Genomic DNA, 16,361 nt, shown 5'->3' with positions numbered 1-16,361 from the left:
CACCGACCTTCGAGTCATCCGCAAATTTACTAACCCACCCTTCTACACCCTCATCCAGGTCGTTTATAAAAATGACAAACAGCAGTGGCCCCAAAACAGAACCTTGCGGTACACCACTAGTAACTAAACTCCAGGATGAACATTTGCCATCAACCACCACCCTCTGTCTTCTTTCAGCTAGCCAATTTCTGATCCAAAGCTCTAAATCACCTTCAACCCCATACTTGCGTATTTTCTGCAATAGCCTACCGTGGGGAACCTTATCAAACGCCTTACTGAAATCCATATACACCACATCCACGGCTTTACCCTCATCCACCTGTTTGGTCACCTTCTCGAAAAACTCAATAAGGTTTGTGAGGCACGACCTACCTTTCACAAAACCGTGCTGACTATCGCAAATGAACTTATTCTTTTCAAGATGATTATAAATCCTGTCTCTTATAACCTTTTCCAACATTTTACCCACAACCGAAGTAAGGCTCACAGGTCTATAATTACCAGGGCTGTCTCTACTCCCCTTCTTGAACAAGGGGACAACATTTGCTATCCTCCAGTCCTCCGGCACTACTCCTGTCGACAATGACGACTTAAAGATCAACAACAACGGCTCTGCAATCTCCTCCCTGGCTTCCCAGAGAATCCTAGGATAAATCCCATCTGGCCCAGGGGACTTATCTATTTTCACTCTTTCCAAAATTGCTAACACCTCCTCCTTGTGAATCTCAATCCCATCTAGCCTAGTAGGCTGTATCTCAGTAATCTCCTCGACAACATTTTCTTTCTCTACTGTAAATACTGACGAAAAATATTCATTTAACGCTTCCCCTATCTCCTCTGATTCCGCACACAACTTCCCACTACTATCCTTGATTGGCCCTAATCTAACTCTAGTCATTCGTTTATTCCTGATATACCTATAGAAAGCCTTAGGGTTTTCTTTGATCCTATCCGCCAATGACTTCTCGTGTCCTCTCCTTGCTCTTCTTAGCCCTCCCTTTAGATCCTTCCTGGCTAGCTTGTAACTCTCAAGCGCCCTAACTGAACCTTCACGTCTCATCCTAACATAAGCCGCCCTCTTCCTCTTGACAAGCGCTTCAACTTCTTGAGTAAACCACGGCTCCCTTGCTCGACAACTTCCTCCCTGCCTGACAGGTACATACTTATCAAGGACACGCATTAGCTGCTCCTTGAATAAGCTCCACATTTCGTTTGTGCCCATCCCCTGCAGTTTCCTTCCCCATCCTACACATCCTAAATCTTGCCTAATCGCGTCATAATTTCCTTTCCCCCAGCTATAATTCTTGCCCTGCGGTATATACCTGTCCCTGCCCATCGCTAAGGTAAACCTAACCGAATTGTGATCACTATCGCCAAAGTGCTCACCTACATCTAAATCAAACACCTGGCCGGGTTCATTACCCAGTACCAAATCCAATGTGGCATCGCCCCTGGTTGGCCTGTCCACATACTGTGTCAGAAAACCCTCCTGCACACACTGGACAAAAACAGACCCATCTAAAGTACTCGAACTATAGTATTTCCAGTCAATATTTGGAAAGTTAAAGTCCCCCATAACCACTACCCTGTTACTCTCGCTCCTGTCGAGAATCATCTTCGCTATCCTTTCCTCTACATCTCTGGAACTATTCGGAGGTCTATAGAAAACTCCCAACAGGGTGACCTCTCCTCTCCTGTTTCTAACCTCGGCCCAGACTACCTCAGTAGACGAGTCCTCAAACGTCCTTTCTGCCGCTGTAATACTTTCCTTGATTAACAATGCCACACCACCCCCTCTTTTACCCTCTTCTCTGTTCTTTCTGAAACATCTAAATCCCGGAACCTGCAACATCCATTCCTGCCCCTGCTCTACCCATGTCTCCGAAATGGCCACAACATCAGGATCCCAGGTACCAACCCATGCTGCAAGCTCACCCACCTTATTCCGGATGCTCCTGGCGTTGAAGTAGACACACTTTAAACCAAGTTCTTGCTTGCCAGTGCCCTCTTGCGTCCCTGTAACCTTATCCCCTACCTCACTACTCTCAACAGCCTGTACACTGGCACTGCAATTTAGGTTCCCATTCCCCTGCTGATTTAGTTTAAACCCCCCCGAAGAGCACTAACAAATCTCCCCCCCAGGATATTGGTACCCCTCTGGTTCAGGTGAAGACCATCCTGTTTGTAGAGGTCCCACCTACCCCAGAAAGAGCCCCAATTATCCAGGAAACCAAAACCCTCCCTCCTACACCATCCCTGCAGCCACGTGTTCAACTCCTCTCTCTCCCTATTCCTCTCTTCGCTAGCACGTGGCACAGGCAACAACCCAGAGATAACAACTCTGGTTGTTCTCGCTCTAAGCTTCCACCCTAGCTCCCTGAATTTCTGCCTTAAATCCCCATCTCTCTTCCTACCTATGTCGTTGGTGCCTATGTGGACCACGACTTGGGGGTGCTCCCCCTCCCCCTTAAGGATCCCAAAAACACGATTGGAGACATCACGTACCCTGGCACCTGGGAGGCAACACACCAACCGTGAGTCTCTCTCGTTCCCACAGAACCTCCTATCTGTTCCCCTAACTATGGAGTCCCCAATGACTAATGCTCTGCTCCTCTTCCCCCTTCCCTTCTGAGCAACAGGGACAGACTCTGTGCCAGAGACCTGCACCCCATTGCTTACCCCTGGTAAGTCGTCCCCCCCAACAGTATCCAAAACGGTATACCTGTTGTTGAGGGAAACGGCCACAGGGGATCCCTGCACTGCCTGCTGGTTCCCTTTCCTTCCCCTGACGGTAACCCATCTACCTACTTCTTTTACCTGAGGTGTGACTGCCTCCCTATAACTCCTGTCAATAATCCCCTCCGCCTCCCGAATGATCCGAAGTTCATCCAGCTCCAGCTCCAGTTCCCTAACGCGGTCTGCGAGGAGCTGGAGTTGGGTGCACTTCCCGCAGATGCAGTCAGCAGGGACACTCTTGGCGACCCCTACCTCCCACATTCTGCAGGAGGAACATACAACTGCCTTTACCTCCATTCCCACTATTCTAGATTCCCAATAAATCTACTGAAAAACCAAACGAAAAAAAAAGTCAAAACTTGTTCGCTTAGCAATCCGACGGACTGAAGTTTTAAATAAAAAGCTTACCTTATCAACACCCTAGAGTCCTTTTTTTTTGGTTAGAGGAGGAGGGTGGGTGGGAGACACTACACGTGTAGTGTCTCGGGTACTGCCACTGCCCAAATAAATAGTTTTCCCCTACCCAGCAGTCCCCGGTCCTCCGAAACAAAAAAGGGATTAACTTGTAACTTACTGAAATTGACCGCTCAGCTGAAAGTCCGCTCCGCACCCCGTTCTATCAAGGCTGCTCCTCGCAAAAGACAAAGATTTTAAAACTGCCCAAATAAATAGTTTTCCCCTACCCAGCAGTCCCCGGTCCTCCGAAACAAAAAAGGGATTAACTTGTAACTTACTGAAATTGCTATTTCTTATCTCTACTCAAACTAATTCTACATCTCGATCTTCTGAACTAAGGTCATCTCTCACTACTGTACTAATGACATCCGTAGTTAACATCTTTTCATAGCTTGCTGTCCTTCCCAAATGTCAAATACCCTTGAAGATTTACTTCCCAGGCTTGGTCACCTTGCAACCACACCTCTGAAATGGCTTGCAGGTCATACATATTTATTTCTATTTGTGCTATCAATTCGTCAGTTTTGTTACGAATGCTGCATGCATTCAGTTACAGAGCCTACAATCGTCTTTTCACCATTCTTGCAAACTCTGACCTCATTTGCTGGTGCATTCTTAAGTTTATATGCACTGCCCCTTCCTACTACACTCTGGTTATCACCACCCATAACGCTACCTGCTCTATTGCCTTGTCCTTTCTCTTTAACTTATCACATCTCCACTCCTCCGCCCCCGCCTCGCCCACACTTAGTTGAAAGCACTTTCTACTGCCCTAGTTATACAACTCACCAGAACACTCGTCCCAGCCTGGTTCAGGTGAAGGCCAACCCAATAGTACAGCTGCCGCTTTCCTCAGTACAGGTGCCAGTGCCCCATGAATCAAAATCCATTTCTCCCACACCAATCTTTGAGACACGCATTCAACTCTCTGATCTTATTTACCCTATGCCAATTGGCTCGTGGCTCAGGTAGTAATACAGAGATTAGCTTTGTGGATCTACTTTTTAATTTAGCCCCTAGCTGCTCGTAATCCCTAAACAGAAACTCTTTCCAAGTCATATCTACGTCATTAGTACCCATATGGACCACAACTGGATCCTTCCCCTCCAAGTTCTACTACAGCTTTGAGCAGATGTCCCAAACCTGGCACCAGGCAGGCAGCAGAGCCTTCAGGACTCATACACTCCGCTGCAGAGAAATGTATCTATCCCCCTGACTATACTGTCCCCTACTACATTTCTATTTACTCCCCCCATTTGAATGGCTCCCTGCACCATGGTGCCAAGGCCAGTTCGCTTATCCACCCTGCACTCCTCGCTCTCATCCATACAAGCTGATGCCACTGATACAAGAACTTCGAACCTGTGGACAATTACAAGGACTGAGTCTCCTCTCTATACCTACCTCACTCGCAGTCACACTCTCCTGTCCCTGGCATTGAACCAAATCAGAAGACCCTAATATTTTTACCTAGAAGGTTGGAACATTGAAAGATAGGAACAGGAGTGGGCCATTCAGCCCCTCGAGCTTGTCCCACCATTCAATGAGATCATGGCTGATCCGCGGCCTAACTCCATATACCTGCCTTTGGCCCATATCCCTTAATATCTTCGCTTAACAAAAATCTATCTCAGATTTAAAATTAACAACTGTTCTCGCTTCAACTGCTGTTTGTGGGAGCGAGTTCCAAACCTCTACCACCCTTTGCGTGAAGAAGTGCTTCCTAACATCTCTCCTGAACGGTCTGGTCCTAATTTTTAGACTATGCCCCCTAGTTTCAGAATCTCCAACCAGTGGAAATAGTTTATCTTTATCTAGCCTGTCTTTTCCTGTTAATATCTTTAACACTTCAATCAGATCACCCCTTAACCTTCTAAATTCTAGCGAAAACAGGCCTAATTTGTGTAATCTCTCCTCGTAACTTAACCCCTGTAGACCAGGTATCATTCTTGTAAACCTACGTTGAACTCCCTCCAAGGCCAATATATCCTTCCTAAGGTGTGGTGCCCAGAACTGCTCACAGTACTCCAAGTGGGGTCTGACCAGGGTTTTGTACAGCTGCAGCATAACCTCTGTGTCTTTATACTCCAATCCTCTGGATATAAAGGCTAGCATTCCATTAGCCTTCTTGATTATTTTCTGCATTTGCTCGTGGCATTTTAAAGATCTATGCACCTGAACTCCCAAGTCTCTTTGGACATCCTCTTCCCATTTAGAAAGTACAATCAAATTATTCAAACATAACAGCGCTAGACTCCAGTTCTAGTATTGGTGGTAACAAGATTCCATACGTACTTGTTCGGAAATTCATTGTGCAAACAGACCACAAACTAGTAGAAATGATCTGGCGCAAACCATTGACAAGCATACCACCTAGACTTCTCAAAAGTTCAAGGATATGACTGCGAAGTCCGCTACAAACCAAGTAACGGAATGATCAGTTCAGACACTCTAAACAGGTTACCAAATCAGAAGGAATCTGCAGATGTTTCTCAACCAAATCTGTAACCTAATGGCCTGGCATAATCCCACTTTACCATTAAGCCAGGAGACCAACGCTGGTTCAATGAAGAGTGCAGAAGGGCATGCCAGGAGCAGCAAGAGGCATAGCTAAAAATGAGGTGTCAGCCTGGTGAAGCTACAACATAGGACTACTTGCATGCCAGCAGAAGCAGCATGCGATAGACAGGGCTAAACAATCCCACAACCAACAAATCAGATCTAGGCTCTGCAGTACTGCCACATCCAGTCGTGAATGGTGGAGAACAATTAAACAACTAACAAGAGGAGGAGGCTCCACTAATATTCCCATCCTCAGCTATGGGGGAGCCCTGCAAAAGAAAAGGGTGAAGCATTTGCATCCATCCTCAGCCAGGTGATCCATCTCAGCCTCCTTCTGAGGTCCCCAGCATCACAGTTGCCAGTCTTCAGCCAATATGATTCACTCCATATGATGTCAAAAATGGCTGATGGCACTGGATACTGCAAAGGCCATGGGCCCGGAAAACATTCCGGCAATGGTACTGAAGACTTGTGCTCCAGAACTTGCCGTGCCCCGAGCCAAGCTGTTCCACTGGCATCTACCCAGCAACGTGGAAAATTGCCCAAGTATGTCCTGTACACAAAAAGCAGTATGTCCTGTTTTTTGTGTACAGGACATATCCACCCCGGCCAATTACGCCCTATCAACAAAGTGATGGAAGGGGTCGTTGACAGTGCTATCAAGCGGCACTTGCTCAGCAGTAAGTTGCTCACTGACGCACAGTTTGGGTTCCGTCAGGGTCACTTGGCTCCTGACCTCATTACAGCCTTTGCCCAAGCATGGACAAAAGAGCTGAACTCCAGAGATGAGGTGAGAGTGACTGCCCTTGACATCAAGGCAACACTTGACCGAGTATGACATCAAGGAGCCCTAGCAAAACTGGAGTCAATAGGAATCAGAGGGAAAACTCTCCGCTGGTTGGAGTCATACCTAACACAAAGGGAGATGGTTGTGGTTGTTGGAGGTCAATCATGTCAATGCCAGGACATCACTGCAGGAGTTCCTCAGGGTAGTGTCCTAGACCCAACCATCTTCAATTGCTTCATCAATTACCTTCCTTCAATCATAAGGTCAGAAGTGGGGATATTCGCTGATGATTGCACAATGCTCAGTACCATTCGTGACTCCTCAGATACTGAAGCAGTCAGTGTAGAAATGCAGCAAGATCTGAACAATAGCCAGGCTTGGGCTGATAAGTGGCAAGTAACGTTCACACCACACAAGTACAATGATCATCTCCAACAAAAGAGAATCTGACCATTTCCCCTTGATGTTCAATGGCATTACCAGTGCTGAATGCCCCACTATTAACATCCTGGGGAGGGGTGGGGGGGGGTTACCATTGACCAGAAACTGAACTGGACCAGCCATATAAGTACTGTGGCTACAGCAGGTCAGAGAATTCTGCGGCGAGTGACACACCTCCTGACTCCCCAATGCCTGTCCATCATCTACAAGGTACAAGTCAGGGGCATGATGGAATACTCTCCACTAGCCTGAATGGGTGCAACTCCAACATTTAAGAAGCTCGACAGCATCCAGGACAAAGCAACCCACTTGATTAGCGCCCCATCCACCACCTTCAACATTCACTCCCTCCACCACCGACGCACAGTGGCAGCAGTGTGTACCATCTACAAGATGCACTGCAGCACCTCACCAAGGCTCCTTCGACAGCACCTTCCAAACCCATGACCTCTACCACCTCGAAGGACAACGGCAGCAGATGCATGGGAACACCAACACCTGCAAGTTCCCTTCCAAGCCACACACCATCCTGACTTGGAACTACATCGCAGTTCCTTCACTGTCACTGGGTCAAAATTCTGGAACTCCTTTCCTAACAGCACAGTGGTGTACCTGCACCACCAGGACTACAGCAGTTCAAGAAGGCAGCTCACCACCACCTTCTGAAGGGCAAATAGGGATGGACAATAAATGTGACGCCCACATCCCATGAATGAATTTTTAAAGAAGTGTCATTGGACTTGCAAATGGATAGCTTAGCTACTGAAGTCGAAGATACACTCAAAGTCAACTTGATGAGTTTTGGTCAACACAAATGCAACCAATTTAAAGAGGAGACAGCTAGAGATCTACTACTGATGGCACTGTGGAAAGTTATCATTGAAGGTTGGCCAGACACAATTCAGGAAGTGCAAGCCAATGTGAGATGCTTTTGGCCTTAGAGAGATGAATTCGGCATCGAGATGTAATATTCAAAGAAAAGCAGGTACTTATACCTGAAGTTCTTTGTCAGGACATTTTGTCACAGTTGCACCAAGGGCACATGGGCATAGAGTGGATGAGGCGCCTGGTGAGGGAGCAGTGTACTGGCCAGGGATCACAGCGATATAGAAAATGTCATGAGAATGTGCAATGCATGTCAGAGGCACCAGCCGAATCAGCACAAGGAGTCTCTAAACCCTTACACAGTTCCATCGCATCCTTGGTCCGAGATTGTTGTTCGAGGTGATGATTTTCTCTTAGTCACGGACTACTCCTCCAACTTCCCCATCACCTGGCAGTTGAAGGATACCTCAAGCTTGTCCATTGCAAACACAGTGAGTGCTATATTCAGTTTTTTTGGTACACCAGAAGAGATTCTATCAGACAATGGGCTGCAGTACATGGGCAAGCCTTTTTAGGGATATGTGCGCAAAATGGGGCATCAACCACGTGACTGCCTCGCCATATTACCTTAGGTCGAATGGTCTCAAAGAATGGTCTGTACCGTTAAGGCATTGATCGTTAAGTGTAAGGAGACAAATCAAGATCTCCAGATCGCCATGTTACATCTGTCTCGGACATGGGTTTACAGTCGCCAGCGGAAATGATGTTTGGGAGGCAAGTGAGAACCACACTGCCGAGCTGTGATTTGTCCAAGTGAAGCTTCTTGAAAACAGGGGAAGACGAAGGGTATCTATAACCAAAATAGGGGTATGGAGCTGCCTAGACAACACGTGGGACAAAAGGTTCGGGTGATACATCCAACTGAAGGGTCCTGGTTTCACGCAGAAGTTTTGAAGGTATGCAGTGAGCATAGAGCCTATGAAGTCATGACACTGAATGGAGCAACGTTACGGAGATATTGAAGCCAGCTGAGTGAGTTATCTAACTATGTGTCATCCAACGCTCTGGTTGCCTCGAGAACATGCTCCAGGGTGAGGACAGAAAAAGAACCTACTATGTTTGTACCAGTCGTCTCAGTGTGTGCACAGTAAGAACATAAACTCCACTGTATACCTCCCTCCAGTCCGATAAACAGCCAGCCATTCATCACAAACCTTTTCTATCTCTAAGTTAATTTTGTATCCATAAAAACAAAAACACTTGGGACGCACCCGATAGTGTCAAAACACCACTGTTTGAAATGATCATATAGCAGCCTTGTTAAAAAAATAAAACAAAACATCTTTCATACACAACTAAATTAATTTCTATTATAGTACAAAACCCCATCCCCACACAAATACACACAATGAAGGGTTCCAGTACAACAGGGGGAAATACATTACATCAAAGAATTTCTTTAATGGTCCCAAATATACTTAAACAACTAAGTGTACACTCAAGAAAAAAAATTGAAGAAAATGCAAGATATGAAACAAAAATGATCACATCTAGAAATTCCATTCACTTTTTAGTCAGAGGGGTTGGGAGTTTTTTCTCAAAAAAATTATGCAGTTTTAAAGGGCACAGGTTAAAAAGAGAAAAATCGTGTACTCTCAGCCCTCCCAACAGAGGTTCTTTTAAAATGTTTTCTTTCATCGTGACCATCGATGTCCTGAATATACAATGGAGAGGCAGGTCTTTGAACAATGAAAAAACTGCTGGCACTCCAGGGGGGGAATTACTGCTGGACTACACCATGTCCTCCCAGGCTCCAACTGACCTTCCCACACATTACAGACCGGACCAAAACGAGCCGGTCATGCTACACTTCGTAGCGCTAGAAAACTCTCCGCCCTCACTGGCTGCTGTTTAATATCTTCCTTCCCTGAGAAAGGGGGTAGAGTGAGGTGAAAGACTGGATACACTTGAGTGTCAACAAGTTCCAAATCCTTTGTTCTGATTTTTTGTTTTGTTTTTTCCTGCTTAGCTGGATTGGCACTTGATCAGCAGAATTCCACGTGTGCATTTATCTGTGTGAGACAGAACAGTTCAGACACCCTTTTCTGAGTCTGGTGATTTTTGCAGGTCAGTAAGTGTCACAGGGCATGGCCGAAGGGGATCACCATTAGGATCCAAGCCTGGATTTCTTTGTCAAAGGCGTCGATTGTTCTTTCTCATCGCTGTCTTCCTCTTCTTCCTCCTCCTCCTCCTCCTCCTCATCATCATCTGGGTAATCTACAAGGCCGATTAGACCTCCCTGCACAAGAAATAGAGTTACTGAACTGGTATCTCCAATGTAAAGTATAGAGTGTAGCATATTTCAAATGTTGACTTGCAGAACAAACAAAATTGCTAACATTATTCTGAATTGTTGCGGAAATTGGAGTTAAATCAAATAAAAAATTAAAAACTTTCATGACTGCCTTAGGAGCCAGAAAATTTTACAGTGTCCACTACATCTCTCAATCTTTACCACATTCTTGCATATTACCTAGAATTGTGAAGAGGACCTAAGGAGGTTGCAGACTGAAATAGATAGATTGAGCGAGTGGGCAAAAATCTGGCAGATGTAGTATAATGTGGGTAAATGTGAGGTTATCCACTTTGGTGGTAAAAACAGAAAGGCAGATTATCTGAACGGCAACAGATTGGAAAAGGGAGAGGTGCTGCGAGACCTGGGTGTCCTTGTGTACCAGTCTCTGAAAGTAAGCATACAGGTGCAGCAGGCAGTTAAGAAAGCAAATGGTATGTTGGCCTTCATAGCGAGAGGATTCGAGTACAGGAGCAAGGATGTCTTGCTGCAATTATACAAGGCCTTGGTGAGACCACACCTGGAGTATTGTGTACTGTTTTAGTCTCTTTATCTGAGGAAGGATGTTCTTGCTATGGAGGGAGTGCAGCGAAGGTTCACCAGACTGATTCCTGGGATGGCAGGGCTGACATATGGAGAGAGATTGGGTCGATTAGGCTTGTATTCGCTAGAGTTTAGAAGAATGAGAGGGAATCTCATAGAAACCTACAAAATTCTAACAGGACTGGACAGACTAGATGCAGGAAGGATGTTCCCGATGGCGGGGCAGTCCAGGACCAGGGGTCACAGTCCAAGGATAAGAGGTAAGCCATTTAGGACTGAGATGAGGAGAGATTTCTTCACTTAGGGAGTGGTGAACCTGTGGAATTCTCTACTACGGAAAGCAGTTGAGGCCAAATCATTAAATATACTCAAGAAAGAGTTAGATGTAGGGCTAATGGGATCAAAGGATATGGGGAGAAAGCGGGACAGGTTACTTAGTTTGGATGATCAGCCATGATCGCATTGAATGGCGGAGCTGGTTCGAAGGGCCAAATGGCCTACTCCTGCTCCTATTTTTCTATGTTTCTATAATGTTGAAAGTGAAGTTGGTCACTTTGGCAGGAAGAATAAAAAAGTAGAGTATTACTTAAACGGAGAACGACTGCAAAATTCCGAGTTGCAGAGGGATCTAGCTGTTCTAGTGCATGAGTCACAAAAGGTTAGTATGCAGATACAGCAAGTAATTTTAAAAAAAATTTTATTTAGAGATACAGCACTAAAACAGGCCCTTCGGCCTACCGAGTCTGTGCCGCCCATCAACCACCCATTTATACTAATCCTATATTCCCTACCACATCCCCACCATTCTCCTACCACCTACCTACACTAGGGGCAATTTACAATGGCCAATTTACCTATCAACCTGCAAGTCTTTGGCTGTGGGAGGAAACCAGAGCACCCGGTGGAAACCCACGCGGTCACAGGGAGAACTTGCAAACTCCGCACAGGCAGTATCCAGAACCGAACCTGGGTCACTGGAGTTGTGAGGCTGCGGTGCTAACCATTGCGCCACTGTGCCGCCCCCAGATTGATACCTGGAATGAGTGGGTTGTCTTATGAGGAAAGATTGGACAAACTGGCTCGTTTTCACTGGAGTTCTGAAGATTGAGGGGAGACCTGATTGAAGTTTATGAGATCCTGAACGGTCTTGACAAGGTGGATGTGGAAAGGATGTTTCCTCTTGTGGGTGAGTCCAGAACTAGGGGGTATGGTTTTAAATTAGGGGTCCCCCTTTTAGGACAGAGATGAGGAGAATTTTTTTCTCTTGAGAGTTTGTGACTTTGGAACTCTCTGCCTCAGAAGGTGGTGAAGATAGATAGATTCTTGTTAGGCAAAGGAATCAAAGGTTATCAGGGGTAGATGGGCCTGTGGAATTTGTGACACAAACAGATCAACCATGAACTTACTGAATGGCTGAGCAGGCGAGAGGGGCTGAATGGCCTACTTCTGCTCCTAATTCGTATGTTGTAATTTATAGCACAGAAACATACCATCCTGCCCAACTGGTCCATGTTGGCATTTAGGCTCTCACACCCCTCTTCATCTAACCCTCATCCTTTAATTCTTTTTTGCTTTGTGCAACTATCTAGCATTAAACGCATCTATGCCTCTGCCAATTCTTGTGATAGCCAGTTCTAGTCACTCTCTGGGTAAAGAGGTTTCTCCTGAATATTTTACTGAAATTAATTATGACTCACCATGAGAAATTTCACAGGATGTCAACAGTACAATTACAATTGTGTAGATTACAATGGTCAAAATAGAGTATTGTACTCCCCTTCCAAACACATTTACACCTGATAGCATCAGATGGCACAGCAGACACAAAGGGGCCAAATGGCCTACTCCTACTCCTAATTTGTATATTCGAATGGCTGTGTAAGTTTGACAGTGAGTCATTACAGGGGAAGGAAAAAGGGGCCAGACCAACCCAGTTGCTACTGTGTCTTCTAATGATCAAAGCAGTGTTACTAAAGACCTAGGAGTACCTGCCTTAGTATAGGATGGCAAATGTCATGAGTCAATTATTAAAGGATATATCATAATTCTAAGGTGGGAATTAGAAGTTTTAAATTAATTTGACAACACTGCTCCCCCAATGGTGCAGTTGATAACTGCACCGATAACTGAGCTGTGCAGACCAAAAGATCACAGATAGCAATCCTATCCTGCCTGTGCTGGATTAGCCAATCTCAGCTGAGGTGCCAGCAGAGATTCTACTATTGGCATCAGCAGCTCTGCACGATGAAGTGGAAATATCAACCAGAGTTCCGGTTCCTGACTGTTATCCATTGATCCCAGTTGCAAAGTGCATAGTGGGAATGGTCTCGAGAGTATTGCTCAGCAGTCAAACAGCTTGTCAATACTCAACTAAGAATCTTTGTACAGAGGATGATCATTTTGCTGGGTTCATAAGGGTGTCCCGTGGAAGCATCACCCAGGGCGAGCAAATGCCTTCGGGAGGGAAGAGAAGGTCAAACAAAAACAAAGGCTGAATAAATTTATATGTTTACCACACAAGTTGAAAACCCTGTTAATCATCAAATACTACTGCATGTGATAAAAGGAAGGTAGAAACTGTATCACTGTTCAGCTCACAAGATAATTCAGCCAATCAGAAAGCCCCTAAAGTCCTGTCATTGCAGCATCCGATTAGTCTCGAAACCCAGCGTATACATATTTGGTTGGCACTATTTTAATCTCATATTGGCATGTAATTTAAAAGAGACACCAATTAACAATGCATATTATCCCCAGTTACCATGATGTACTTGGTTGTAGGATTGTACAGTGGCTACTCCCCAACTAAACTGGTTGAGCACTGAGGGAACCTAGCACTCCTGTTTTTTCCTATATTAGCCATACCTTTGTAGAAAACAGCTGGATTACAAGAGTTGAGATTGAACAATGATAATTTTTGAAGTTGATGATTTGTTATATAATCACACTAAAGGGATGAAAGGTAAGTTGATTACAATGTGAACAAATGGACAGACAGTGTTACTTTGATGAGGGAGTTAACCCCAACTTCAATTCAGATGGAAGAAACAGACTGCAGCAATTATGCCTGAAATGGTCCCAGGCTTTGGGGAATCACTCAACTCCAGTACAGTACCTTGGTGGTAATAGCTGCCATATGAGGTGTGCTTTTGGCTGTTCCGGGTGACCCTGGAGATCCTGGGGAACCTGGCGACCCAGCTGAGTTACTGGAGGCTGAGTGGCTGGTGAGGCTGGACTTGCTGCTTCCACTGCTGGTGCTGGAGAAGGAAAGCTTAAAGCTGGGGCTTTGCCTCGTTGTCAGAGTGCTTTTCGTCAGGACCTCCTTCTCATCCCCGTCCTTCACTAAATAGGGGAAAGTTCACAACTTACATCAAAAAATATTTAAGAGGGTGCCTTACAGAATCACCAGTTTAATCTTAATACACAAAAAAATCTTCAAAACAGAAGTGCGACAAGTTCAATTACTAAATTCACAGGAGAATTGAATGAATGAGTTGTAAGATTATTAAATGTTCAAATTAAAGTGCAGATTTAACCTTGTCTCTGGCATTGGTATCCCCAGTAAATTGTTCCTGCAAAACTAACTAAATTCACACAAAAGCTAAAAAATAATGTAGGCAGTGAATGTTATTCTATTTTATATAAAGTGAATGTCACACAATACATAGAAGTGAAAATCAGAACAGAATGTAAAAAAAAAAGTAATAGGGATCTGCTCTGTACATCCTGGAGAAAGCAGGGAAATGGGATTATGGAGTAGTCAGCTATGGAGCTAACAACAGTGATAACACAGGCACGAGGGACCAAACAGATTTTAGTTGTGTTGACATTTATATCATTGTAAAAAAGTGAATAAAGTGGGTAAGCAACAGAATCTAAATCAAAGCAAAATCAGAAATCCGTTCATCAATTAGATTCCTTTCAATCAATTGGCTATGATACTTCGTATGGGAATCAAGTTTGTGTTCTGGACCTGAACTTGGTTCAGTTAATTAAATGTTTAATTTGACATATAATGCATAATTCTACATTTACAAAATGACAAAATAACTAGCTGTTCCACAATCTAGAATGGTACTTTTGGACCCACTGTATGAATACAGATCTCTCCTTTCCAGTTTTTCCCTCCTCTGCTGCAGGTGCTCACTGTTGTTAAGGTGCAGTTTCATGGATGCCAGAAATACGAGGCTCCCCATCATCCAAGGGCCATTCTTCATGTGAGAGTGAGCATCAACAGCCTACTTGCACTGTGGGATGGGGCATCACTGTCAAGACCAATCCTGTCATTTAGCATCCACATAGGCACACTTCTCAGCAATACTCATTGGATAATGGTCAGAGTGGGAATTTGGACTTATTTCCATCCCTACCTCCCTAGCCCAGGGATGCAGAAGACAACTCTAACACCCCTTGCCCCCTGCAGTGCATCACAGGCAATTGTGAAGCTGCTTCGTCATATAGTTTTCCAAGCAGATTTTTCACTCAGTGCCAAAATTCACTCCTGCCTGCCATACGTCGTAACAGGATATCCACCATCATGAGAGAACTGGCATCCGGGAAACTTTCTGTACGTAGAGCGTACTGCTCAAACCGATAGCTACTTGTCTTTTGATATTCCTGCAGTCGAGTAATAAAAAAGAATTTACACTTATTTGGCAGATTCCATACATTTTTTCCTCTCCATAAATTTGCCAAAATGGTCCATGATTTCGTCGTCATTTTTTGACTTGTCAGTTGGTAGTAGCACTGTCTCTCCATCTTCCATTTCCTCCTCATCTGTGTTGAACCACATCTCCTCCTCTTCCTCCAGGGTGCGGGCATCTCGTCGGTACCTGTTGTTCCGCAAGATGGAGCGCATACTGTATTCCAGAGATAAAATAAAGCATTAGAATGCTTTCATAGTGGGAATAGTAGTGATTAAATCACTGGAGTAGTAATCCACAGAACTGGAGTTCAAATGTCACCATAGCGATGAGAATTTGAATTCAGCTGGGGAAAAAGTCTGGAAATAAAAAACTGGTATATTAAGTGACAATGAAACTGTCGGATTATTGTAAAAATTCAACTGTTTTGCTAATGTTCCATAGGGAAGGAAACCCGCTGTTCTTACTCGGTCTACTTTACATGTGGCTCCAGATCCACGTGATGGACTCTCAACTGCTCTAGCAGTTGATGAGGTGATCTAGCAAGACATTCAGTTGTGTATCAAATCACTATAAATGCAGCCTGCCATCACCAGAGAGAGAGAAAGGGAGAGAGAAGAGTTTGAGAGAGACAGGGTGAGGGAAAGGGGGGAAAAGAGAGAGTGTGAGAAAGTGAGAAAGAACGTGCGAGCGAGAGGAGAGGGATGGAGGGAGGAGGATGGGGAGGCAGTCGAGGGTGAGAAAAAGAGTGGAGAGGGATGGAGAATATCATCTCAGACATGCATTGTATTTATCGTAAGTCTACCTACCAATTACAGATAAGTGCACACAAATACATGGTGCACACCAATGGCACTCTAAGAAACCACAAATGCAGAGAGCAGTTATACATGGATAAGCACGATGCTTCAGGCTTCAAAGTAAGTTAGAGCAGGGTATTGTCTGTGGTCCATAAAAAACTGTCTGGCAGGAGTGAGACAAGATGTAACTGCGAGTGAGGCAGGTAAGGGGAATG

General features: G+C 44.9%; 1 protein-coding gene across 3 annotated transcripts in view; it reads right to left on the bottom strand.

Moving 5' to 3' along the window:
* Positions 1-9,159: 9,159 nt before the first annotated feature.
* Positions 9,160-16,361, bottom strand: part of smek1 (SMEK homolog 1, suppressor of mek1 (Dictyostelium)) — a 135,955-nt gene continuing 128,753 nt past the window's right edge. The window contains exons 13-15 of one of the 3 annotated variants that reach the window (XM_068038541.1): positions 15,372-15,562; positions 13,819-14,045; positions 9,160-10,106 (exon numbers count right to left, since the gene is read on the bottom strand). In XM_068038541.1, coding sequence (XP_067894642.1) covers positions 9,975-10,106; positions 13,819-14,045; positions 15,372-15,562 — 550 coding nt within the window. In that variant the 3' untranslated portion in view covers positions 9,160-9,974. Of the gene's footprint in view, positions 10,107-13,818; positions 14,046-15,349; positions 15,563-16,361 lie in introns of those variants that run through there. The other 2 variants (XM_068038540.1, XM_068038542.1) reach the window with 2 other exon arrangements.

This window comes from Heterodontus francisci, chromosome 9, assembly GCF_036365525.1.
Source record: "Heterodontus francisci isolate sHetFra1 chromosome 9, sHetFra1.hap1, whole genome shotgun sequence".
NCBI lineage: Eukaryota > Metazoa > Chordata > Chondrichthyes > Heterodontiformes > Heterodontidae > Heterodontus > Heterodontus francisci.
Note: the sequence above shows the minus strand (reverse complement) of the source record. Positions and strands in the feature narration are given on the sequence as shown.